General features: G+C 41.9%; 1 protein-coding gene and 1 long non-coding RNA gene across 3 annotated transcripts; one reads left to right on the top strand and one right to left on the bottom strand.

Moving 5' to 3' along the window:
* The first annotated feature begins 299 nt into the window (after nt 1–299).
* On the top strand, nt 300–26,344 carry CNN3 (calponin 3). Its single transcript, XM_087733768.1, has 7 exons — nt 300–466; nt 20,973–21,094; nt 21,536–21,602; nt 22,976–23,113; nt 23,634–23,750; nt 24,502–24,648; nt 25,231–26,344. Exons 1-7 carry the CDS (start codon nt 410–412, stop codon nt 25,576–25,578), a joined length of 996 nt encoding a protein of 331 aa, XP_087589894.1. The 5' UTR covers nt 300–409; the 3' UTR covers nt 25,579–26,344.
* Nucleotides 1,918–20,956, bottom strand: LOC148052145 (uncharacterized). Of its 2 annotated transcripts, none has more exons than XR_015699108.1 (5): nt 18,705–20,956; nt 13,073–13,201; nt 8,448–10,844; nt 3,184–3,239; nt 1,918–2,352 (listed from the first exon to the last, which is right to left on the bottom strand). It is a non-coding gene; the product is annotated as an uncharacterized LOC148052145 (long non-coding RNA). The 2 variants fall into 2 exon arrangements; XR_015699109.1 differs by having other exon boundaries at nt 13,073–13,137; nt 18,705–20,955.
* Nucleotides 26,345–27,870: the final 1,526 nt, after the last annotated feature.

Below are 27,870 nucleotides of genomic sequence, written 5' to 3'. Positions count from 1 at the left end.
GCCGGGCGGGGGCTTCCCATCGCCTCCCGGCGGGGGCGGGGGGTCCACCCTGAGGCCGCCGGTCCCTCACCGCGACCCCCCCGCCCGCGGCGGCGCATTCCGCGGCGGCTCCCGGCGGCGCTTCCCCGCGGCGGCCCTCGGCGGCGGCGGATTCCTTCCCGCTGACGTTCCCCCGCCCCGGCCCGGACCCCCCGGGCGGCACCCGGCGGCGGGGCGGGGGGGGCGGGGCCAGGCGGGGCGGCCGCAGCCCCGCGCTCCCATTGGCTCCCGGGCGGCTCCAAGGGCGGCGGGGCCGGGCCGCGAGGGAGGGACTGGAACTTTCCGCGGCCGCGGGCGGACTCTCGCCTCAGCCCGGAGCCGCCGCCAGCGCCTGCGACCAGCGCCCCCAGGCAGCGGGGAGACCGCCGACATGACCCACTTCAACAAGGGGCCCTCCTACGGGCTCTCCGCCGAGGTCAAGAACAAGGTACGGGCGGCGGCGGGGGGCTCGACCGGGCTTTGTCTGCGCCGGGGCGGGACTGGGCGCGACGCGGGGCTTCGCTGTCTCCGGCTCCCGGCGCGGGTGGCGCGGGAAGGATGCTCCCGCCGCCGGCCCCGGGACAGCGCCGTCCTCCGCGGCGCCGCTGGGGGAGCTTGCTGCCGCGGCGGGGACCGGAGAGCGCTGTGAGCGCCGGGCGGACCCGCGCTGCCTCCCGCCCGGGGCTGCACCTGCCCGCGCCCGCAGCCCTGGCGCCGGACGACCCGCTCCCGCCGCGGGCGCTGTCCCCGGGACCGGACCGGGCGGGGCGCGGCGAGGCGCTGGGGCCCGCAGCCGTCCCCAGCCCCCGCCGCAGCCGGCGGAGCGGCTGGGAGCGACGGGCAGCGTTGTCCCCGCCGGGGCAGGGCGCAGCCGTCCCGCGCCGCACCGAGCGGAGCGGAGCAGATGAGACGAGCGGCGCGTCCCAGCCGCCCGCGCGGCGCATTCCAGCCGCATGACATCATGGGCACGGGCGGCGCTCGGCCAATCGGCGTGGGCTCCGCACAGACCGCGCATTGTCTGCCCGGCCCCGCCCCGCCCCGCCCGCCGGGGGCGCACAAAGGCGCGCGGGGGCGCCCGGCCCCGCGCCGAGGGGGGAGTGGTTGCTCCGTCGGTCTGTCCGTTCGTCCGTCTGTCCCCGGCCCGGCGGGGCTTTCCCGGAGCTCTGCGCCCTGCCGAGAGCGCCTCCGGCAAGGGGGAGCGCCGCGCGGTTGCTGCTGTGACAACGGGGGCTCGTCACAGCGCCCGCTGCTTGCGTTTAAAGCGGCAAAAAAAGTCACCGCTGACAGTAGCCGGGCCTTTGCTGCCGGAGAGGTGTGCGCCTTTTGTGCATTGTTCTGCTGAGGTGCTCTGACTTGTCCTTGACTTTTCTCATGTTCTGTGGAACAAAAGGCGCTCCTGTTAGCGCCCTGTTACGCGGGCTGTTCCCTCGCAGCGCGCGGCTGCCTGGCAAGAGGAAAAACCTTTGCAATAAAAATCACACCGGTAAACAACTAGGGATAAGCTGGTGCTCTGTGTCGTTATTCCCAGGCTTAAATTCTAAACGTGGTATTTAATAACTGGTTATTTCACATGCATGTCTGGTTTCAGGCTTCAGCAAATCCCCAAATCCTGTTTTACTTGTGGCTGAGTAGAAGGGGGAGGAGGGAGAAAAGTAGTTTGCTTTAAACGTAGTCATTTATGCAGAAAGTCTTAAGTTAATATGTTGGAAACTTTACAAAATATACTTTTTTTTTTTCTTTATTGGCTTTCTCAGGATGGTTGTGGGGTTCTGCTGCAAAGTTTGATGACATCATGTAACCAAATGTCTTCCAGAGCGATTGCTTCCAGCGTCTGAACTTAGTGATTTATCTACACCATTACAGTCTAAAAAAAGACAATAAAACATATGTTGTGTATTATTGCGTGTGAATTAGGAAGAAAGTAAACGCTCTTCTAATTTAAAAAAATATTGACAATCATATAGGCTTAACAGTGATCCCGCTGTGGGGACAAGATGGGAAGAAGTTCTTTGTTCTATCTTTCAGTTTCTTATTGGCATCAGCTTCCTTAGGGCCTCCTGAGAGGAACTGTTCCAAGCCCGTGCACCAACAGAGGGTTTGAAACGGGAGTATTTCACGCCTTTATGCAAAGGGCCTTCTACTTTATCTTGCTGAGTGTCTGTTATTTCACGCACTTTCCCTTCTTTCTTCAATGCAAATATTGCGGAGGGATGGATGTCCTGTCGCAGCGTCAGTTTACTTGTATGCAGGCTTGTGCTGCAGTCCTTGGAAATGTCAATGCAGCAGTGCCATAAAAAATTATTCAAATGCGCCAAAGAGAAATGAACTCATCTCCTTTAAAAAAAAAAAAAAAACAAAAAACAACCTCCAGCAAAAGATATGGCTTTGAACTTTGAGAATGTTGCTCTTACCGTAAGAGATCAAATTTCAAAGCAATTATGTTATAGACAGATATATTGCGTACCTCCTATCTAGTATCTTGCATAGGTGTGTGCATTAGATGTGTGTCTGCTTCCCCGGTATAATTCTAGAGGATCAGAGAATAATGTCTCTGTAAAGATCAGAAATTCCTTTTTCCAGATCCTTGTGTCATAAAGTTTTGAAGAACAAGGTTTGGTTTCCAGCTCTTGGTGGGCCGTTTTTTGGTACTGATCTTAATCACACTTTCTAAAACACTGACCTTCATGCAGACTATTGTGTTATGGGGTTTTTTTTTAGCGTGGTGTTGGTGTAATGTTTGTAAGTAGCTGTGGTACCTCCCTGCTTGAATAATGGTGAATGTTAGATGCCCTTGTTTGAAATTTTGACTGCTAATCCCCAAGCAGTGTTTTTTTGCAGAAAACAGACGTGTTGATAGCTATGCTGCCCGAGGGCCCAGCTGTGCTGGGCAGAAATGTCTCTTGCTTTTGTTTTTAGTCTTTATTTTCTCGTTTGGCATTGTATTAGTGTTCAGAGAGACCTTTTTTTTGCTATGGTATTTGAATAGATGAATATAACATGTCCTGATGCTTTATAAGAATTCTGTTTAATTGATGTTTGAGATTCCCCTCTAAGCTTAAAAATCTTTGTTTGGTTTGGTGTTTAGGGCTTTTTTTTTTCTTCTTCTTTTTTTTTTTTTTTTGTTGTCCTTTTCAGGCTCCACCCTTCTCTTGTTTTGCTCCTTACCTTAGTTCACACCGATAAGGTGCCTGGTCTCTGTTATGGATCTCTCTTCCTCGTTCCTGCAAAGAAAGGATGGAATTTGTGTACTGGTTCCCAGCTGTAAGGAAACTTGTCTGCATGAGAAATGTGTAGGTAGTCAAACGAGTGTCATCCCTTTGAAGCTGATTCCCTGTTTACTTGAGATCACAGAAGATACTTGATCCAAAACAAATATTCAGTGAGGAGCTCTTTAAGCTGATTGAAATGGATAGTTTCTTCTGCAGGCAATAAATAATTTTCTTCTTAAGCAATGGGAGAGTTCTGCAGTACATGAGGCTAGCATAGCTTGACATGATGATGCAATTAGATAAAGCTACAAACTAATGTTATATGTTTCTGATTTACAACTGAGGTAGGTAAGAAATTAGCAGCAGCTTTTGCTCCGTCGTCTCACTGCGTAAGGTGTGGAGCGAACAGGAACACCGGGCAGGAGAAGGAGCGGTTCCAGTTCATTCAGCTGCTTCCTAGTGACTCCACCCTTCCCGTGGAAATGGTATTTGTATCAGGCAGGCGTTTATCTTCTTCCCCCTCCGATGTTTGATACACCACCAGTGTCATCTCCATGTGAAAGGAAGGATGGGCAGAAGTATGGTCTGTATGGGGAGTTAAACCTTGCACAGCATTTGGTTACCCTGTGTCTTGTCTCTAGTCTCTGACCTTCCTTCCACGCCATCCCTCTGCCGGGAAGCTGGCACTGGTCAGTACCATTTTCCAAACTTTTTAAAGACATCAGGGTGACCGAGGTGAGATAGTCTGTCCCTGCAGCTGCCACCCTGAAAGGTGAAGCGCTAGTGGTATGGAAGAGGAAGGGAAACAAACTTTTTAAACTGGAGACTGGTAGACAAATGAAGCCTGTAAACAAAATATCTCCTATTTTGCAAGTGTGCAGGAGGTCAGTGGTACTTCCTGCTTTCCTTCTCGAGGGCAAATACAAATTAATGAAAAAGAGATGAAGTCTGTGGTGAATAATACTAACCAGTCCTAGGTACGATTATTGTGTTCCTCCTGAAACTGCTGAGGAGAAAATTCTTGTACTGTATTTCACTTGCTACAGGCCAAATAAACAGATTTAATTTCTTTATCCAGAAATTACCTGGGCCTTATTACATTTATGAATGCTTTTAGCTGGGAACCAGATTTGAATCATTAATGTTCAGATTTTTCAATTAGTGATTTAAGAGCTAGAATAAGTTTTGGCTGCCTGTAGTTGGGTTGTTAGGCCCTCTCCTTCCTCTTTCTCACCCCTCCTTTCAAAACAGTAATAATAATACCCTTTTCCTTCTTAAAACGTAACTCTTCCTACTATATACTTGTTTTACCCTTCCACGCTTCCTGCCGACTGTTTTCCCGTAGCAAACCTTTAGGTTTGTTCACTGAATTTTATGACCCTTGTGTAAGAATGTTTGCTGGTGATAAAATACTTCTATTAATGTTGTCTAAAAGGATGTAATAAAATTAAGACTGCATTGGATAAAGGCAATGAGAACTTATGCTTTGAGAGCACAGGTGGCTATCTTCTGTGATGATAACTGACAGTGTAGGATTTCTGCATTCCCAATTGTCTTGTACATAGAAGTCTCTATAGCTTTTAAAGAAGTAATATTTTTAATGTACAAGTTTTAAATTACATTTAGGTGTTTAGTTTAAAATAAAATCAACTTGTGTGACCTTTTCCATGATACAAATCTTAAGTTCATTGCTTGGAGAGTAAATTAGAAATCTAATATTTTGAGTCTGTCAGAAATATTATAATAGAAATATATACCCTGAGATTTTACAAAGGAAGTTGGAGAGGAAGCAGCAGAAGGGTGTTGAGCATTGAGCTTCAGTTTGCTCCGATTAATTCATGATTTCGCATAGTTGATCATAGCTCTTGAAGTTAACAATTACTAGCTAAATATCAGTTTCAACGTGCATAGCACTGAAACTCTTCTCTTTGTGTCCAATTTCTGTATTTTTTCCAAAGAACTCTGACATTTTTTTCCAGCTGGATCCAGGCTTTAGTAACAGATCTGCAGTTCAAATGAACAACTTTGTAACTTTGTCTTTTATATTTATTGTCTTCCAGAAATCTCTGTGTGTTAATCTTTAAGCATCCTATTTTTTAATAGCTGTTCCCAAACCTCCTTTATGATTGTAATACACAGAGATGAATGAAATGCTGATTGAAAACTTCTGCTATAGGTTTAGTCAAGAAATCTATCAACTAGATGCACAGAATGCATTAAACGTAAGAAAATAGTACTTAATGGTACAGTTTTGATAACTGAGTCAGCAGCAAAACTGTCCACAAAACATAAATATGACAGTGGAATAATTCCATAGCTAAACTTAGAGTCAGTCAGTGTTTGGCACAAGAACTACATGTATCATTTAAAACACATTAGTGATATAAACAATGAAAACTTGTAGTTTGTCAGTTAGTCTTGAGATGCTTTTTTTTTAATGTATCAGCAACCAAATGATGAGAATTCTCCAACTTACTTACAATGTCCCTGCTGGTTACTTCTTTCTGATCCTTAGCTTTCCCTTGACTGACAGTACGGAATTTCAGTAACTTGGGTTCAATACCACTCCCTAGAAGAGGGTGCTGCTGCATGCTTCCCTCCACTTCCAAATCCTGCAGTGTTCCTATTCTGGGCAGAAGCCTCTTACGCTTCTGAGAACGCATTTGCCACCTCGGTTGTGGAAACATGAGTTTAGCCTTCTGCTGGAAATTTTGCAGAGGATTGTTTTTAAAGAAACCCAGTGAAACACTAGCTTTATGAAGCTGTAGTAACCTATTAATTTGTATTCTCCTAGTGTAAGATCCTGTGTGTGAAGAGTTCTCGTATTTATTGAAGAAGTGGCATTAATGCAGTAGCCCTAATCAATAGCTACATGTTTTGGTTAGATTTTTTTTTTTAAAGGAGGAAGGTATTCCAGCAGTGGAGAATCTTAACTGCAGTGTCTCCATTCATCTTCATCCTTTACGGTCTACCTCAGTGTGTCTGCTCTATCTATTGAGCAACCTGGTCTAGTGGAAGGTGTCCCCCCCACCATGGCATAGATGATCTTTAAGGTCCCTTCCAACCCAAACCATTCTATGATTCTACCTCTATGTGTCTAATCTATTTTCCTCTTGCATTTGTACTATCTCAGGACAGGTCTGCTCTCTTCAGCCTGTATCAGGTATAGGTTTCCAATTCTGTGGCTACTTCAATAGAACTATTAATACTACAGCAGTAATAAGTAGACCTACTAACAGGTGCAAACTAATGGTGACGCAACCTATGTATCACAGGTATGAACTGTCAGCTTAATGCTACATCTCTTTTTATGATAAGCAGAAGCAAGTAATGTGCCATGGAAATAGTTCCCTTGCCAGCAACCGGGACGTTAACACCCCTGCCATCTGCTGAAAGCCTCCTGTGTTTGTCAGCCATGCATTGCCTGCTCTGTGCACTTGCCCAAGCCCACGAAGGAGGAGACTGGCCTTCGGTAGCCCCCGAGTAGGTAAAATGAAACAAACCTGTGGAAGTGGCTACCCTAGTGACATCTGGCAGTTGTAAACCACTGACACAGGAGTTAATTTCTTTTTCTCAATGGTTTAAATCCCCGGTAAACCTTGACATGTCATTGCCAGGTTGACAGCTGTCTTTTGGAGTCCTCACATATCTCAAAACTGTCACTTGGAACAGGGCACAGCCATTCTTGAACCGCGAGACACGTATCACTGCCCCGTGTTAAGCCCTGCGGGAGGGATGCAATTTCCAGTTCGGTCTCTTGGCTGACACCATTTTTTTTAGGAGGAAGGTGATGAATGGCATGGCGTAGCTGGGATTAGCTACTGCTGCCTTGTGAACATCAAAGCAGAGGTGGAGCACTAGACCAGTCTGCTCCTGTGCATGCACGAGGACAGCACAGATAGAAACTGCCAGTGCTGCCGCCAGCAAAGCGTGATGCCTGAGTAAATTAAGGCTGAGGATGTTTGCTGTAAACTTGTTATGTTTAACCTTAGGAATGACACTGTCTGCACTTTGAAATTTAAAGCGCTTTTCTGTGAATTTATAACATGCATTATAGCGACCTTGTTTCTGGTGGATTAATAAACTTTTCGTAAAACTTTTACTGGTGATAGAAAAACATAAAACTTGCTGAGGTTAATGTTTAAGGGTGTGGGATAAGTATCAAGTCTTGCATCCTTTACGTGCCAGCTCACAGTATACCTCCTATAGCCAGAACACCTCTGAAGAAAGCAAATTGAGTTTGACAGAGTCATGACGATTAAATGGGATTAGTAGTCTCGGAAAATAAGAAGTTTAATTTGCATTACAGTATTGCTTGCTTTTCTAAAATGTACAGATGAATGTGCTCTTTGTGTGGTTTCAGAGTTAGACACTGGTTTAAAATTTAGAGAAAAATACCTATTGTATTCCTCTTGCTGAGTCAATACCCTTGAAAGATAGATGGATGGATGCATGCATTGTTTTGGGATAATGGCACATCAGTGATTTTTTTTTTTTTTTTTTTCCCCTTACCTCAGCTTTTTTGGTAATAACATTAATTTGGAGGCTTTTTCTTGCCTCCGAATAATTTATAATTTGCCTTGGAGAATAAAGGATAGAAACTTCTCTGTACTCAGAATTGTTAGCTTCTGTAGCTACGTAACACTGTATACACTGCACATCTGACACATCCTTTTAAGGCAAACTTCATAGAGATTCCCATCCCCTATGGAACTGTGCAGGAAAGGCCTTCAGTAAAAACGGGCTCGAGGCCAGGACACGTAGGGCAATTTGAAACAGATTTTTTCTAAGTGAGATCATGTGAAAATCCTTCTTTTTTCTTTAAGAGGGACTCTCTTGCTTAAAAATGCTCTTTGTAAGTATCTGATTCTAAACAACTGTTAACTTGTATAGCCTTCTTCAACAGCAAATACTCTCTTTTGGGTAAATGTTTTTGGTTTTGCAGTAATGCCTCAGAGTAACTTATGTTGTTGTTTCTATTTGGGATTGAATTACAGTGGTTTTTGAGAAAACAGTTTTGACTTTCTTCACGTGGGTGGTTCTATGTTTGGGATTTTTTTCTTAAAAAAAAAAAAACAAAAACAACAAAACCCCTCAACAAACTTCCCCCCCTTTTTTTTTTCTTTTTTTCCTCCTCCTTAAACTAGTGCAGAGCTTAGTAGATATTAGGAAGGGAGACATAATTAAACTTCTTGTTGCTTATATAAAACCATCTCTTACCTGAAGCAGATATGATTCTGGATGTATAAATTACAAAGACTTGAAGGCCTTAGTCACACTGGAGGAGCCGGCAGTAAGAGAAGACCCTTACAGCGAGGCGTGAAGTGCTGCTGTCACAGCCACGGGCTGGTGCCCTGCTTGGATTCCCACCAAACTGCCGTGCCCAGTCCCAGCCGCTGGGCCAAGCCTGCTTTAAGCCTGGGGAGTCTGAACTGCCTCTGGTCACTGATCTTCGCTCCCTCCTGGAAGCTGGACTTTAACCATTCAATGGCTTTGCTGCTTGCCTTCGAGTCTTCACCTGGTCTTTTGGGGTCTAAACAGGATTTTTCTTGAGGACTTTATTTTGGTAGACATCCTTTTGGTTATAGAGTAATCCTTAAGAGGTATAGTGAAGTGAAACTGTACGTGCCTTGTGCATACAACCTGCGGGACTTGAACACCAAGTCTTCTCCTAGATTTGGGCAAAACCTAAATATTTCTGCACTTGCTTGCCTTAGTTTCCTTGCTGTTCTGAAACGCTTTCATGAAGCTGGGGTCTGGTCGCTGCATCAAGGCCTAGCTGGCTGAATTATAGATGGATTCTGAACAAATCTTCCTACCCTGCTTTACATGCTCGGACCGTGGCTGTTCCTAGAGTAAAACTGGACGTTACTACTATAAAAACTTACTTTGCTTTCCTGCTAAGAAAGCTCTCCTGTTATTTTGCTTTCCTGTTGATATTTCCACTACTACAGCCTCTTATTTGTAGGCAGAGAGCATTATCTTAGTATTCCTGGTTTTGCTTGAATAAGAGTAATTTAATTGAAAAGTATTTTTCTGTTGTCCCTAATCAAATGACTAAACGCTAGAACCCTTGCCAGCAAAAGGTAAGGCATAACAGACACCTGCATTTGGGGAGGGATTTGGGAATATTCAGATGTTCACGGTGAAAGCCGGCTCTTACCTCGCTGCTAACGGGGGCCCCACCAGGACATTTCCCTTCGGTGCTGAGCATGGACGGAGCGCAGCCCTGAGCTCAGGCCAGCAGGCACCGAGCAGCAGGACCTGCGCTGTGGCTTCTGTTGAGGTTCCCGCTGCCTGAGCAGCCTGAGCTGCCACTCTTTGGTTAAGGTTATAACACAGCGCGGGGGACCAATTTGAAGTTACATTATATATTTTATCTGAAGGTCAATACAGTGTTAAGCCAATGAAGCATATGTAGTTCAGACACATATCTGGTGTTCTAAGACTAAATGTTCTTCGCTTATTTTTGCAATAAGCTGTCCCCTTACCTTGCTGACATCATTGTATTAATTGTGCCCCAATAAAAGTAAAAAGTACGAGTAACTTTCTAAGAAAATAGACTATTGCCTTTTTCTATGGTCTGTCTTGATAGCATCCTTTATCATTAATAAATGATGGCATGAAAATGTTTGTGATATGAAAGGTACTTCTATTTGAAAGAATCTAGCAGGTTTTAATAAAAAGAATTAACAAAAAAGCTGTGAGATTACACATGAGAGATAAAGAACTGGTCTTTGAATCGATGAAAGAGAATTGGAACAAAATGTAACTAACAAAGTTAGAGTTCAGTCGGGGCACCCGAGCATTTTGTTCGACAGAAGAATAATGGAACCTTAAATAATTGAGGATTGAGACCTCTCTCACACTTGATTTGCGATACAGCGTTGCCCACACATACTGCTGCTTGTGTATTTCAAACCTACAGTGAATTCAGGTGTGCGGTGCGGAGAGACTACAACCCACCCTGTGGTGTCCAGAGGTTGGGATGCAGTGTACCTGTGTGTCCCCTACCCGCCCCAGCAGTGCTAACTGTTCTTCCTGCACTTGCTTAATTGCTGAAAAATGTTGGTTTAGAAGTTACTAAAGGGTGTTTGACCAGGTTTAGAAGTTACTACAGGGTGTTTAACCGGAACCTCTTACTTAGGAGTGTGACTGTCTTTCCTACTTTAACAGTAGTACTTTCGTTTGTACTCACTGTAAACTTCAGTACAGCAGGCTTATGGCTTGATTTTTATGTAACTTAAACTACATTTTTATTAAATAAAAAGTTGAGCTAAAAGTTCATCTAATCATAAACTTCTTTTAAAAAATCTGTCCAGCTGTCTGCTATACAGATTTTATGATTTGTATAGAACTGCCTATAGGAGCTGTGTAAATTTCAAATACTCTTGTCTTACTTTTCTTAGACTTTCTTCAGTCATCTTTTAAATTTCAATTGTAGGCCTTTAAAGATGGATATTGTTACAAAATTAAGTACACACTTTCTAATGTGTTTATCATCATCACTTTTAAAAAATATTACCTTAATTGTAGATCATATTCTTCTTCTAACTCTTATGTGGTTAAAGCACAACTTGCCTGGGTGGCCATATCCAAAATACTGTTGGATGTTTCCTGGAATACAATTAACATCGTGTATCACCTACTGAACTTTAACCAGTCAGAGATACACCGGGGAAGGGGGTGGGAGGGTGGAGGGCAGGGAGCAGCAGAAGCAGATTACTATGTTTCATTCTTTGTGCTGAATTCATTCTTCCAAATTTCTTGGTGGTGGTAAAGCAGAACAATAGCATGAAGCAGCTGATAGGCAAGACCTTCTAAAGCTTAGGGTGTGAAATCTGCATTTCTTGTGCTTCTGCTAAGAAAACTGGATATGGGGAAAATTACCTCAACCAGAAAAATGTGCCATGTGTGAATTTGGAGATTTTGATCTACTGCCTGTATGAAAGATGAATTTAGGGCAGACTTTGTTATCTAGTAGAAGCTAAGGAACTTCTCAAGAAATCATGTCTTTCACCTAAATTACGAAAAACACAGATTGAATCGTTTTGTGCAAGGATGAAGTGGTGGTAAGAATGAGAGAAATCTGTATTTTCCTTATGAATACTTATCACAGGCACCTCAATTAGCCTGTTCAGCTAATGTGAGTTCATGGAATTAAATCAGAGCAGGCTGACAGGCAGCCAGATACGATCAGAGCAGGCAGTGGGAAACACTGAGCACTGGGAAATGCCTGGTACCTTGGGACCTGCCGTGTCATCTGGTTCGTTTTTCAGTCAAGCCTATGCCTAGGATCACAAGTGGCAGCGAACAGTCAAGCGTCTGAGCTTATCGGGTGGGGGCAAAAGAGGTGCGAAAACAGCAGAGCCTTGAGGTTTACCTTTGAAGAAGGTGCTGAGAAAATGCAGCATGGACTGTGCCTTTGCTGGAGAGGCAGAGGGAATGTGCGTTTTGCGTAGCACTTAGCAAAGCTTGCATCGACAGACTTCAGTTTTCTTCAGCTAACTTTTTTGAAAGGTATGTTTGAGTTACTAATTAGCCACTTGCGGCTGTAAAACACAACCCCTCTGTTGTCGGTAAGTGAAGAGGGTTTGAAGAGAAGAAAAAAGATGTAGAGAGAGACTCAGACTAAAATAATCAGATTTTGTGGTCCTATTCAGAAGGTGAAGTTGGAAGACTTAACACAGTTGGGCCTTGGGGAAGGGCTACAGAGTGACAATACAGTTTGCTTGTAACATGACATATTTTAAAAGCTGTTCTACTGGGGGAGAAAAATAAATAAACTTAAAAGAGTATATAATTTCCGAGATTGCTGTAGTAGCAATAGATTAGAAAAGTATGCTCAGAAAGATACAATAATCATGGATGCTACCATTTCTGTTTGCAGGCTCAGTCTAGCCTTTGAGAACTGCCGTTCCACCAGAGTTACGGTGGAAGTTGTCTCAGGAGACACTTCCTGGGTTGCTATGAGGAAAACTAGGTTGTTTTCAGATTTTTTTTTTTTTTTGCTGTTTATGCGCCAGATTGTTCTATTTTCTTTTCCCCACAACTGCAACTAGGTATCACCGAAGTCTGTCAGTACAGCAGGTTACCAGTATTTTCAGCGCAGCACTCAGCACGTTGTTTCAGACGACGTCACTGCTAGTGATGTCAGAGCCTGCCCAGATTTGCTGTGTCGTACCAGAGCTCAAGCCAGTCATACTGGGGATGGGTTTCAAACCAAGGAGAATCTGTTCTCCTCAGGGAGTAACAGGCTTTTGTGCACCGGGTTGGATCAGCACTGCCTTAGTTGGAAGAAACTTCATATCCCCGTGTTTTTTTTTTAAATGCAAACAGCAATGATTTCAAGTAATAGGTAGTGAATATTACTGAAACCATGTTCTGCGAAGAAATTTAAACTGTTCAGCAGTATACGGACTAAAGATACAGCGCAAAGGGACTCGGTATCAAGAAGTATAATGTATGGTGTCAGGACCAGAAGGCGCTACAGCTGAAAGCAGAAGCTGATGACTAAGGAGAATTGGAGTTATAAGGCAGAAAACTGTGACTATGACAAAAAACGATAACAAGATCTGTGAGAAAAACTGTGAGAACAGATGTGAACGGGCGGGAGCGTTGCAGTAGCACAGCTGCCGAGAACGGGAGGGAAGCGGTGTTCAGTCCAAGGGCAGGCGTACATCTGAGCTGTTAGCGCGCCCCGAGGGAAGAGCGCGCGGCGTTTGCTTCTTGAATAGTTTGCGAGCTGTCGCAAAATCATACTGGGCAGGCAGGGAGTAGAACACTTCGTTCTTCCAGCCTGCTCATCTGGCCACAAACGCCATGCGTGACTACAGGTATCTTACTTGTAAGATGACTTGGAAACTTTGAGGCATAGCTTGTCCTTACTTCACAGAGTTTAAACTGGTGCCTATGGGAAGAGTGCCAGGAATTTTGGATTAATGCTCATCCATCCCTCCTTTAAAGACTGTAGCCTAAATTTTTATTTACAGAGAAAACAGTGAGATGTTGGCAAGTTATCAATTATGCTACACATAACAAAAAAATACTGTTGAATATTAAGCAAAATGGATATAGCTGTAAAATTTTTGTGCTAAGTAGCGTAGTGGGATATGGTGAGATCTTTCAATATTAGCATTAGCACAGTGTGTTCTCTGCCTTTCTGTACAACAGTCCATAATGACAGGAAAAAATACACATTCAAATACCAGGGCATACTTAATGGTGGCTTTCAGTTTTTGAAGTACTTTCCCCTTTGGTTTTCATCTGGTTTTTTACATTCCCTTTGCCTTTGGGTTTCTCCTACACAAATATGCCTCCTCTGACAGTTGCTTTTGTGTGCAGTGCTCCTCAACATACATGAAATTAACAGGGAATTTTAATTTCTCCTTATGATGAAAGGTCATTGGGTTGGTAGCTCAAATGGCAAGAAGCTGCACTTGACAATAACCTTGGTGCCCTGTCACTCCCTCTTCTCACCCACTTTCAGTAAAAATCAAAACCTTGTATTTTCCCCCGTCTTAGGTTCTCTGTCTCAACTTAAAGGGTATGCTATTTATTTATTCTCTGACTAAATAACCACTCTGTTGGCAGAGCACTAGAACTGTTCTGCAGAAAAATATTGATTATGTCCTTGTCACTCTCCCTCATCTCTGAAGCTGAAGATTAGATATGTACAGTAATCTATTTACACTGTAGAATTTTAACCAGAAAGTTTTAACTCAGTTGTATAATTACAAAAAAAAAAAAAAAAAATCCAGAAAAGCTTTCTTCCTGCTTATGAGAAGAACACGTACTGTTCTGTGCCTTTTTCTTGGTCCTTTGCATAACCAGTAAGCTCTTAACACTTTGTCCCAGACGTTTTGCTGTGTAAATGTTAAATGTGAGATTCAGAACTGTGTTCTGGAATAGCAGGCGATGAACAGAACGGGGCAGCTCGGGTGCCAGCAGCTGCAATTCTGGAGAATAATTTGGGACTGGCCGTGTACTCTACCTCGCTCCCACTTCTGAGGAGTAAGGGCTTCCGAGAGCTTCTGCCTTGATACCAGGAGATAATGATGCTTTCATCTTTCCCCATACCATCATAAAGCTTTAAAAGGGGAGGAGAAAGATCTCATCGCAAACTAGTGCCAAGCGAACGATAAAGAAGTACCAGTGGTGGTGTCTTTGGCCTCTGCAAGACAAATTGCTCCTGAGGGTAGTACTTACTTCGATGCAAAGGACCTTAGTAGGCACCACCAAAACCATAAGCAGTTTCACTCAGTTCCAAATTAATAAAAATTGAAAAGTTGATATAGGAACAAATTGCTGCTTAAAATTTAAACTGTACAACTTTAGGTCTTAAAAGCTGGAGTTTTCATTTATTTATCTTTATTTGCTTTCAATAGTTTGACCTAAATGTGTAAAAGTAAAATTGATATTAAAACCCATGGCTAGACCTGGATTAAATTCAGTATGAGATGAACATGCTCCCGTACTTATTAGAAACCCAGTAAGCTTCCTTTACTTGACTTTTTTTTTTTTTTTTTGACTGAAAAATTAGTAACTTTGTGTTACTTTAAGCAAGGATATGGGCCACACCAAATTTCTCCCAATGAAGAATATTAACATCTAAAACTTAGGGCTTTATTTATTTTCCTGTTCACTTGGGTGAAGAAGTACGTGTGTAACCTCTTCATATACAGTCTTGGAGTAAAGTGCTGGCTATTTCTCTTTCTGTACCTGGCCTTGTATTTTATTTACCTTGGAAAACAGCAACACGCAACCTATTTTGCTGCACTTTTGTATGCATATAAATCTTAGGTTTTGTTGACAAACACAGTTCCTGTTGTTCACTCACATTGACAAGCACATGCTTTTATTGTTAAAACTTTTGACTGGAGAGCAGTTTCTTCAAATGCTTACTAGTATTTTATGTTTAGTGTTCTGCAAGTTAAACATTTGACCCCTGCCGTGGGGGCATGAAGCCTGAAGCCTTTGTCAAAAGTTTTGTCAGAACTAAGAAGGGCGAGCTGCTGTGACATGATGGGTAACTTTCAAAGTTATATCTTCTATACCTGCTTTTTACCTTACTCAGTTTTCTGTTTGTTAGTGACTGGTAAAAAGCTATGCAGTGTGCTTAAACTCTTTCTTGAGGTACTGTTACAGTATTTTTCCAGAGTAGCAGCAATATAGACAGCTGAACTCTTAAACTGGAGATTTGGCATATATGTAGCCCTTAGTGTACAGTGTGTACTGTGTCATTTGGAAAAGATTAGTATAAAAGGACAATTGAAAGGCCGTATGATATCATTTATGGTGTGAAATACTGGTTAACATCATCACTCAAACTTAGCATGCTACAGGCACACTGAGTAACTTTAATGATCTGTCTGTGTCCCTTGAAGTTGGCCAACATAACTTCATTTGTTTCCAGGAATCCACGCACTTGATAAAGAGAGTGATGACTGCTGTTCTTGTACTACAGATGGAGGGAGGGTTTTTACACTGCAAGAGGTCCCAGACAGGAAAGTCCTACCCGAACAGAACAAGATGTGAGAATCAGGTGTGAAGTTGCCAGAGGAATCGAGTTTAACCCAAGGATTCTAGCCTTAGGCATATGTTGGCATAACCGTATGTATATCACATCACCTGCTAGTTATTATCTGCATCTGATATTCAAAGATGAAACTTGGCATTTAGAACAGGAATGGCCTAGAAAGAGGAAGAACTGACTTCTTGGTGCCCCAAGTTCTATCCCCTCCATCCTTCCACTCAAAGACAACACAGCTCCAGCCCTACAATTGAAGTGCGTCAGCTTTAGGTAATAGAGAAGAAGCGTTTACTTTAATTTATCTGTAATAGAAGATCACTATACTGAAAAAAGAGATTTTTAGCTGGAATGCTGGTATTAGTATAACTGGGTTTTGCTGCTTCTTCTGCATCATTAATGAAGCAGTCTTTTGTCCTGGCCGTACAGGACAGACACAGCATGAGCATCTGAAACATTTTAGTTCCTGATGAACTTAAATTTGTGTCATTTAGTAATATGTTAAAATTGCATGAATGTATGTGAAGCTCAGGAAAAAGGCAAATTTAATGTGCTATTAACTGGTATTAAAGAGTCTCAAGCTCAAAATGTTCTCTTATAGCATGGAGAAGTTTTCCAGATTTCTGCCTCCTTCCTCACAATTTCAGATACAACTGGAGTATTTTGCAGAGTTGTAACTAACTAAAGCTGGTATTTTATACAGCTGTAGTTGAAAAGGAGTAGGTGAAATTTTTTTTTAATCAAAAGCGAAGCCAGTCCAAAAGGACAGTAATACATGAACCTAATTTTTCTGCAGCTTCTTCTTACTTGTGACTTACAGTAGCAAGGCAATATGTACTGTCAGTCTTCTGAAGACTACTTGTAGTAGAACTCTTATATTTCTACTTACAATTATTCAAAAAATTGCCTTTCAGTTAATCATCAAATTTTGTGAGGCTTTTTCTATACTAAATACAAAGACAGCGCCTTCATATTGCAAACTTTACTAGCAGTCAAGAGCTTGTAACAGGCAAGTAACACCTATTCTTTTCCTCCCACAAACTTAGATCACCTATAATTTTCATCACTTGTGTAAACTTTAGTTTCCTTTTAAAGATATTTCTATTAAATCTGTATCTCTGAAGCATCAGCAAAAAGAGTAGCATTTACAACTTTGTCTCTTTCAAGGTTTGTCAGAACAAAGCAAAGAAATTAACAGTTGGCTTCCTGCTATCTGGCTTTAAACTTTTATGAAATCTTTATATCCATTCCTACAATTGAATCTTTTCTACGCTGTTCTGAAAGCATAGCTTTTTTTCATGGCACTGGTGATGAATACTTTGAACGAAGCTGCTTAGCTACTGCTTTCATCTTTAGTAGAGGATGTTTGCTTTTACTGTGGACTTGTAAGATTTAAGTATCTTCCATGAAAGTTCAGTGCTTAAAAAGGATCAAATGTTGGCATGTTGATTAGGAGTAATGGAAAAAGCAATAAAATTTTTTTCATTTATATGAAAGCCTCCAACTTCCCCTCGTAGATAGCAATCAAAGGAAAACTGGAACAACTCTGATAGACATACGGAAAATATGAAGTATTCACTAACTTCGTGTTACGTAACTTCTGGTTGTGCCATCAGGGGTAAAACAGCGAAGAATTCAGAGCAAGCCTAATGCCTCCCTTCTGGTAGTGCCTGACCTGTCACTCTCCCTCTTTAACCCCTTCTCGTCATGTGTTTAACACCAGATTCTTAAGTTTCCATGTCTTTAGCTTTTCAGATAGATTGAGTATAATTTTCAAAGAAACTATCACCACACTTCACTTTTTGTAACCTCATTTCCCACCATTTCAAAAATCAAACCACAAACTTTACCATATTTAAGTCAAACTGTACAGTAGTGAGACGATTCAGAGAATCAGCAGATTTAGTAGTAATGCTTTTAGTGGCAATAAGACAAGTCTCCTCGTGTGTATAAGCATTTTTTACTTCCTATCTGTAGATAAGCGCTGTAGTGATACCCCAAGACACTTTAAAACCTCTTCAAAAACTTAAGATTTTAACACATGTGAAAGTACTCCAACATAAAGTAAATATTTTTCAGAAGTGATAAAATTCCATCCGATTACTTCCAAGTTCCCCAAGCAATGAGGGTAGCAATTTAATATTCAGCTTAGTTGTAATCTCAAATATGGAATGCACTTAGTATTAAATGAGGAAAATTTTTGACATTTTTTTTTTCTTTTATACGCTTGCCAAGAAAGATTAAAATAGCCACACTTGCAGAAGTCCTTAGGGTTCTCACTCTTATTGGCTTCCATATTTACTTTTTTTTCTTTTTTTTAAACATGGGGAGGGAGGAGGTAGTCTGATCTTTAAAATGTGTCTCTTGATGGCATGATCATGGACTTAATTTCCTCTTTTTTAAAAAAAGTGATTACCAGTACTTAAAAATAAATGAAGTTGTAGAAAAATTAGTTGTAGAGAGACAATTCCAACTGCAGGATGGCTAAACTATGACTTAGCATTTTCTTTAAGCTACACTGAAACAGAAACTACCTGAATTTTCAGAAAGCATAATGTTAGTTATATTTTTAACTAACTAAAGAATTGTGGAAGAGATTAGCTGAAACCCCTCTCTATACCTACATGCATGTTGGAACATTGATTTTAACATAGCATGAACTGTCAGCATACAAACGACGAGCCCAAATTGTCTGCTCTCTTCTGACTGGAATATCAGAACGTACCAAGTTCTGGCCTTTCTACAAATCCTGTTTTTCCTTTTGAACTGCTGTACAAAAACATATTATCTACTGTATGTCTCATCTGTACACATCACGTAAGATTTTGCGGGTGAGATCACTTTTGTAAGGTCTCTGTAGGTTCTGTAATGTGTAATAAGAGTATGACGGCTATGTTTCATTCTTCTGGGGGTGTTTTGGGATCTTTCTCCTTTGCACAAGTACTTACTTTTACACAAAATAACTGACTCGGCCATGTCCAAGACCGCTGCTCTTCTGTAAGTTTGAACAAGCTAGTTGAGTTCTGCCAGATGTTCTGGGGGAGACAAATTAAGGCTGTGATCACATAAGCCTTGTTTCCATCGGAAATAAAAATAGCCGTGAACAGTAGTTTGTTGAGCTAATCACCAGGTGAGGAAGGAGAAAGATGATAACCACCTTCCTCATACACCATTTTCAAGACATTAACCTTTCTGGTACCCCTCTGCTACCCACCTTCTACTGTTACTACCATCACTATAAACGAAGAACCTGGTTGCGCTGCTTCACAGCAGCTTCCCCTATGGAGCTGTGAACTTCAGCTGGCTTGTCTAGTCTGCTTCTCATCTTAGCTAGCTAATATCCAAAAGGTGTGATAAAACAAAAAAAAAAGTCAGCATGACATTTTCTTCGCACTAAGCAGTATTACCTGAGCTTTCTTCCTTTTTTCTTCAATGAAAAAAGGGGTATTTTGACTATTTTAGACCAGCATTGGTCTAAGCTCTGAAGTACTTATCTTGTGCAGAATATTGCACAAAATTTTACACCTTAATCAGGACCTGAAAAAGAGAACGGGTTAGTCCATTATCCTGATCTGTAACTGGGGCACCATAGCACCGCTATTACAAATAGTCTAAGGAAAATAAGTATTACTCAGCCAAGTTTTTGAAGTAAAGCCAGAGATACAGGAATTTTCCATTCCCCTTACAAGAAAAATAAAGAACAGAATACAGTAATTTTTAGTTTGGTCTGTTTGGAGTTGGGGATTACTAACGCTAGCTGAAATGTAGCAATTCCCTCTGTCCAGGTAGTTCAGATAGGTTGGAATTATAATCTCATGCAATATAAATAGCTGCTAATATCTGGCCTTTCTGGGCTGAAGTCTAAATGTAAAAAGTCTGAAATTTACATTTTGATCTGAATGTGAATGGCTTTACATGAGTTTGTTGTTAGGAATTTGTTAGTAGCTGGTAGCAGCCAAGCTGCTTTTCCATTAGTTAGAAATACTGCACGTACATTCTGTGCTTGCCCGTCAGGTTTCTCACGGTCGCTCCCCCGTTCCCCATCTTGCTCACTGACCCACGTGGGGCGGCTTCTAATGAAGGGTAGAAAAGCGTTGCCAACCTCTGCGCTAGTGGAGTTCATTGACTCCATCAAATCTCGTGCTCGGATAACTTGTTTTGTTTGCAGAAAAAGTAGCAGTGCTTTCAATGCTGTAATCCCTTTTCTCCAACACGCCAATATTGAAAAGTAATGCAAAAGTAACAGGTTTAGGCTGAAGGTAGCCTGAGCTGCTTTTCAGTCTCTTCAGGGGAGGGGAACGAAGGGCAGAGAGTTGACGTTTACTGGTCTTGAGCATTCTGTTCACACGGATTGATTGCTAGTGGCTGAAGCAGGCACTGACACACTGAGCAGTGAAGTCCGAACATCTGGAAAAGGAGTTTTAAGTCACCTTGCTAATAACAACCCTGGGCCTCTGTTTGATGCCTTCAACTTCAAAGACCATTGCAGGTTTTCTCTCTCTAAAGTAACAGTGCAGTAACTGTGCAATTAAGACATGAGGTCACAGTTTATTCCATCAGAGTTTTCCAGCAAGGCCAAAGAAAAGAGAAATAGCAGGCCTACTAAAGCTTAAAGCTTTAAAGAGCCACGCACACAACCCCCAGAATCCCCAGCAAGATAATGTTGTAGCAACAAGGGGAAAACTTAGTAGGTCATCTCCGTTAATCACAACCTAGCTACAAAAGCAAACCCACCATAATCTTCAGCTGAATAACTTCAGATCTATTAGATAATAAGTTCCCATGTAGAAACGTAGATCTGAGGAGCAGTACTGATGGCGTGGCAATTCGGAATGCTTGTGTTCATCACACACGGTTTCCCTTCTGTACTTCTGCTGAAGTACAGCTAGGGTAGAATATTTTTTTTCAAAAACGCCATCGTTCCTCGACAGCCGCCAAAAGGCTGTCCGCGAGCTCCAGCCATTCTTACAGGAGGGAGAACCCGTCAGTGCTTCAGAGCCCTATTTGCAAACAAACATTTAGTAAAGCCATAAACATTATAGTAAAAGGGATGAAAGAACTTAATTCTGTACTTGGATATTTAAAATACAGTTTAAAATCCAGCAATACAACTACTGGATAAACGCTATGGCATACTCTTTGAAACGGATTTGGAGGGAGGGAGAAGAGTTGCCGTTTTCTCTCGCGAAGTAACGTTATAACTGCTTGTGTTACAGATTGCCCTGAAATATGACCCCCAGATAGAAGAAGATCTGCGTAACTGGATAGAAGAGGTTACAGGGCTGAGCATTGGTGCAAACTTTCAGCTGGGATTAAAAGATGGCATAATCTTATGCGAGTAAGCATTTGTTAAGTAACCTTGTTTTTAGCACTTTTCCACTTTTGAGGGACTTTCTGAAGACTCCCCTTCAAACACATCAACTATAACAGTTAAAGACAGCTGACCCTAGGGTGGGAGACAGCTTCTTTGAAACTGTGGAAAAGAATGAAAACTTAAATGTCCTTCATATTTTAGCAAAGATTTCTAAGTATTTCTAAATTTAATGGTGAAGCTCTTTTCTATGATAATCAAATGGCACACAAAAAAATCTTACGGTCTGCTAGACTTGTTAGACCCGAGGTCTGAGCTAGGCACTCTGTATAAACCAAAAAAATTAACCATTTTGATGAAACTAATGCAACTAATAAAGCATGAGTGAAACTATTATATAATGCCTGCGCAGATGGTATAAGGATGAGATTTATTGTTTAAGCATTTCCCTTTTTTTCACCTCCCCAGGCTTATAAATAAGCTGCAGCCAGGATCAGTGAAGAAAATTAATCAATCAAAACTAAATTGGCACCAGGTAAAACAAAAAACCCCCCCAAAACTACACCTCTAACCCCTCCAACCCCCAAACAGTTCTTTTGTTCTGTATTAACAAATTTGCTGTGAATATGGTACACCTTAAATCTTAATAGCACCAAGTTCTGTATGTGATACGTACACAACGGTTGAGGATACGGCACACGTGAACAGCATTTAACGGAAAGCAACTACAGCTGAGGTGGCTCATAAGTGGCAGTTGAGTATTTAATATTTAATAGTAGTACTTTAGCTGTTAGGTGAAATTTCAGGTGGCAGAAGAACATAGAGCCATATAGCAAGACCTTTTCCCAAGTTTAAAAAAAAAAGCTGTTAACTTTTTTATTAAGTCACAACTGGAGTTTTCCATCCAGGCAGTGCTGCAAGGTGTTAGGTCAACAGCTTGCCTGTACCTGGACATTCGGGGTCACTGTATGAAGTGTTCTCCTGAGAAAGCAGCTGGAGAGGATAGGGAGGGAAAGGACCTGAGCAGTCTCAGAAGAAATGGTTGTGTAACAGCACTCAGAAAACAACGTGGTGCAAAGTACAGTACCTATTTTATTTCAGTATATCCAGATTTGATTTCTTATGAGCGCTCTCCCTAGCACTTCCCCCCGACAAGGGACTATCAAAGGCAACATGGCATTTAGAGCAAGCATTGGAAGGGCTGCTGGTTAGAGTTGACTGCCTTTACTGTTGCTGGGTCTAGCTCAATACTGCTATGTCAGCTTCTTGTTTTTATTGGCATTGAACACTTCTAAATACAGTGGAGGACTTTTATTTTTTTAAGACGTTCTAATACCTCTTAAAGCTTCAGAAGGAAAGATGAGATTCAGTCCTTACTCCTTGTACTCCATCTTGCTTTCCAATTTCTACAGCATACAGTGCTAAAAAGTGCTAATAAACCCCAAAAGCTTAGTTGAATTTGTTGAATTGTCCCAGGAGGTATGCAAGATAATACCTTCAAACCAAGTTATATGTTCTGACTATCCACATAGTTCTGTTTTTATTTTACTCAAAATTATCAATTGCTGAATTCAAATAGCATGGACACGATGTCAAATTTTCCAATTTGAAGCAGGTTTTAGATTAGGATTTCTCTTGGGAGGGACACCGTTGAGGCAGTTGTGTCATGATGACACAAAACCCTTTGATTTCTGAAGTCAGTATTAAAACTAATAAAAAATAACCTCAAACTTCCTACCAGTCACTCTTAACCACACCAACTGTTTTGTCCAGTTTGCACAAGGCAAAGAACTTGTGTAAAACAAGCAAAACAAACCAACCAACCAACCAACACCAGAAAGCTTTAAAATGACTTAATTTCCGAATTGAAACACTGAGCAGAAAACTGGCTTTTTTGTTTCTGTTTAGCTGGAGAACATTGGGAATTTTATCAAAGCCATCCAAGTCTACGGCATGAAGCCACATGACATTTTTGAAGCAAATGATCTTTTTGAAAATGGAAATATGACTCAAGTACAGACTACTCTAGTGGCACTAGCAGGTCTGGTAAGTATTTGTACCCCTGGAATTAGCACAAATCCACATGCCAGTCCAGATTGCACCCTTACCGCTCACGTAAATACAGAAAACAGCATGCAGCCCGTCAGGAGGGGATAGATACTACTGTGAGTCTGAGGTGCTGCAGAGGTTGCGCTTCAGAGAGCCGTGTCCTACCTCACGCCTCCAGGGAAGGCTTGGAGTTCAGAGCTAGGATTCCTGACTGCCGATGGCCTTGCTCTGGAGCTACGTGTGCATATGCAGAACTGGGGAGGCTCACAGGAGAGCACAAATCCCTGCAGAATATCCTCCTGCCAAGATACCTGGGTAGCTTTGGAGTGCCGCCTTCAAATGGCTTGGGGGGCTATTACCTTCTCTCACCCCAACACAGGGGGTTTCTCATAAGAGATAAACCCGCTTGTTTTAAACATCACTCGGGATGCCAGGGTCAGGGCCGTAAAGCCAGTGTTCCAGTAGCAGAAAATATACTTTAAACACTGAATACTCTATTTTCCCTCTCCCTAAATAGGCAAAAACTAAAGGTTTTCATACTACAATTGATATCGGTGTCAAATATGCAGAGAAACAAGCACGAAGTTTTGATGCAGGAAAACTAAAAGCTGGTCAAAGTGTAATTGGCCTGCAGGTAAGTATGGAACTCAAGTTTGCAGTTAATCTGTTACATTTGAGAACAACTTTCTTGTTTTGATTAACCGATATATTGTTTGTGCAAAAACAGCTGCAGAATTACAATATATTCTTGTCACGGAAGGAGGTGTGTGGTTTTAGTTCTTGAAAGCAGTTGATTGGCTTATAAATAAGCTGAAGTGACTGCCTGGAAGGTTTTTCTGTTTGGTTTAGATCTGCAACAAGAGTGATAAGGAGGAAAGGAACAGCTAATATTAGCAGTATCATCTCTGTCCCCTGAAGTGGTTTTAAAGTAGGAGTCTTTGGATAGCTGAAGCTCCTTATATGGTAGAAGCCTTTTTTTCTCTCCACTTCCCTTAATAGTCATAAAACCCAAAATAACTGGCATTAAAATCTTAAAAATCCTGTGGTAGAGAAGTTGCAGCAGTGTAATCGAATCATTACTGTCCGGGTAAAAGGTAATTATTACATTTTGATGGGTACATCCATTCTAATTGCACATGCAGTTGGGCAAATGCCAGTCACTGAAATGCCTTAGGATGACAGTTGCCTTTATTTTTCCTTTCGAAGCTCAGTACAGAGAAAGGGTAACTTATTACAGGCAGTGGTCAAGCTACGCGAGGAAAGCATGCACTGTAATTACTTTTTCCGTCAGCCATCGCAGTTACCAACCATACTTGTTTCCTTAGACTGTGCTTGCTGTACAAATAATCACTTTTTCTGTCCACCTCTTCCTTCCCCCAATAAAGATGGGCACCAACAAGTGTGCCAGTCAGGCAGGCATGACTGCTTATGGAACTAGAAGACACCTCTATGATCCAAAAATGCAAACTGATAAGCCATTTGACCAGACGACAATTAGCCTACAGATGGGCACTAACAAAGGAGCCAGTCAGGTAAGCAGGCCTGCGTGCGACGCTTGGCGAGGTGAAACGACTCTCAGGCAGGGAGAGCCCGGTGGGATAGGAGAGTCCGCGAGTTGCCTGCAGTAGCAGAGCGTAACTGGCAGCAGCGAGAGGGTACAGTTCAGCTGCGCTTTTATGCCGTAATGGAAGAATTTATCACTATCCAGTGATAATTTCTTATCACTGTCCAGTGTGTTCTGTGCCGAATGTCTTAAGGCATAAGAATGGCCTGGTGCTTCTAGAATTTCTGGCTAGCTGTGTTACACCAGAAGAAAACAGTAACTTCATTTCAGTACTAACTAGGCAGGGGCAAAAAAGAAATTGCTTCCTGGGCACTACCTCAGTCCGAACACTCGGTGTATTCTCTCCAAAGAGGGAAATAACCTGGGCATTTCTGCAAGGACTTTCTTCTGTCCCTTACCTACTAGTGAACACATGCTGCTGTGGTTTGTTTTGTTACGCTTTAATTCCTACTTTCTAGCGCTTCCAGTAAGGCGTGCTAGTTGTAATCATAAATCTAGTAATCGCAGCTCTTGACCTTCTCACTGAGCGTCTCCAATCCTGTTTTCTTAGGCTGGTATGCTGGCACCAGGTACCAGGAGAGACATCTACGATCAGAAGCACATATTACAACCTGTGGATAACTCAACTATTTCATTACAAATGGGTACCAACAAAGTAGCTTCACAGAAGGGAATGAGCGTGTATGGGCTTGGACGACAAGTGTATGACCCCAAGTACTGTGCTGCACCAACAGAACCTGTCATTCATAACGGCAGCCAAGGAACAGGAACTAATGGGTCAGAAATCAGCGATAGCGATTATCAGGCAGAATACCCCGATGACTATCACGGAGAGTACCAAGATGACTATCAAAGAGATTACCATGGTCAGTACAGTGACCAGGGCATTGATTACTAGCTTTGCATCAAAAGTTCAGTATTAGTCCATTATTTTATTCAGTAAGAACGAAACTAGCCTTGTGGAATTGTTACTGTCTTTCCTACACACTATGCTTAATGTACCTAAAGAAATACTGCCTTACATACATTCCTTTTTCCTTTCTCTGCCCTTTCCCTGTCTAGTTGCCTTTAGTGCTGTAACAGTTGTAGTCTACAGCATAAACAGTAACTGCATATGAAGTAAAAGGAATACTGTGAAAGGGGGAGTGCTCTTGTACAGCCAGGTCGTCTTAATAAGGAGCTATGCATTTTCACAATCTCTACTTAAGTAGGTATTTACATACCACATTAAGCCTTCGTTTTACATATTTACAGCTTTTCTGTTTTCCAGATGAGATAAAAGAACTTCATGCTTAAAGTTAAATGTGGTCTTTGCCAATTAAATCTAAGACATCACATTAGTGATTTAAATATCATTACTATGTTTCTAAGGTATTGTTTGCTAATGGTAAGTCCTGCATTAGACATAAGTGTGCATTTGTGATTGTGTATTCATTCCATTATCAACACTGACCAAACTTAGAAATAGTTTTCTTACTAAAAAGGGAGCTTGTACAAAGTCTTGAGCCAACAGAAGTCCCATGATTGATGGTGCATTTACCTTTTATTGTGCCATAATATATCCATGTAGAAATGCTTTTTCTTCCTTGAACTGTATTTATTGCCACACTTCTCAAACTGATCCCAGTGTATTTTTATAAATAAATATTTTTTTCTTAAAGGTATGGAGAAGATCCTGTCTCATTTGTTACGCTGCCTACCATTCTAAAAGATCAGATGCCACAGAAATGATTCCCAAATCAGCATCGCCTTTGCCTGTGTTAAGGGTAATGCAGAACTGCTGTCTGTTGCAGTTTGGGTTTGTTCTTTTCCATGGGATTTAATCTAACAGCCCTGTAAAAATCTCCCGGGAGTGAGTGACAGTGACTTAACAGGAAAGGAATGTAGCTCCTTTACAGCAGAGTTCACTTCCCCTCTACAGGACTGTGAGGTTACGACTAGAGATCTTTAGCTGTTCACTAAATCCCTGCCCTCTTCTCAAGGCAAATGAGGAACTGCACACATTTAACGCTGCCTCTGCTTCAGCCTATAGCCTTCATACCATCACTTTGAGAACTCAAAACACCCTTGGCTTTAGAGTCTGTAAAGTGATATCCTAGTCTTTGTGCCTGCTGGTCTGCAATCCGAGTTCTTTAGTTACAGATAGCAGAGCTTTATTCCTAAATGGAAGATGCTTTCTTCCTCACCATGAAGTTCAGACAGGCTGTACCAACTTACCTGGGCTGTTTCTAACAGGAGAAAAAAGAGCATGCTATCAATGGGGCCCACTGTTGCTGATCCTAACTTTGGTAAAAAAAAATTAAAGGTATTTTAAAACTATTTACTGCAGATCAAACTTATTTACATTAACATATAAAATGTTTCATGCTTCCGAGTTCTGGACTTCTAAAGGATTTTTCCCTCAAGACTAGCAAGTGTTTGTGCTTTGCTCCATTAGTTTCTTTTATCTTTGAGTTTGATGTGGTGAGCTGACTTTCAGCTGACTTATTTGTTGAATAAATCTGAAGCTTTTTTATTTCACGGAATCTAAATTTGAGAGGACCTCTGGAGCTCACTCGTCCAAGCCCTGCACCTGAAGCAAGAGAATTATTACCAAGATCTCTGTTAAGACTTGCTCTTCCTGAACGATAGTATTTCTCCCCTTCAAAATAAAGGCATTTAACAATTTAAAACTATTGTATTGAATGCTGAAAAGCAGTGCTATGACCAACAACAAAAGCTTTGTTGCTTTCATAGTTCGGGTGAAAGCAGGGTCTCTCTGAAAGCCTGAACCGTGCCCTCCTGCTCTTTCTGGATCCAAAACTTACGCTTTAAACTGCTCGCACGCATTTATCATGTATGTACTTGAACAGAGGAAACAAAACAGCACACAAACTGTTCTCAGTATGCCTGTTTTCTGTCATCCTCAGAGGTATCCAGTGGAGTCATAACTGAATTAAGCGAGAGTTTGAAGTAGACAGCAAGCAAGACCAAATGCAAACTGCCTTGCTTAAAACAATAAGCTGTAATAGTTAGCCATTCCCTGCTATACACCAGTGGTCCGCATCTCCTATTTTTAAGGAATATAGTTATAAAAGTACCTTTCATTCCTCTGAATCCAATCTTCCATAGCTGCAGGAAAGAAGAGTCCACACAGTACTGGGCTGCTTTGCAGGGCAGTGTTGAAATACCAGAAGTGGCTCAGACAAGC

Source organism: Nipponia nippon, unplaced genomic scaffold, assembly GCF_047370975.1.
Source record: "Nipponia nippon isolate SJK-2023a ecotype South Korea unplaced genomic scaffold, ASM4737097v1 scaffold_5, whole genome shotgun sequence".
In the NCBI taxonomy this organism is placed as follows: Eukaryota; Metazoa; Chordata; class Aves; order Pelecaniformes; family Threskiornithidae; genus Nipponia; species Nipponia nippon.
This window is presented reverse-complemented; position numbering and strand designations above follow the sequence as displayed.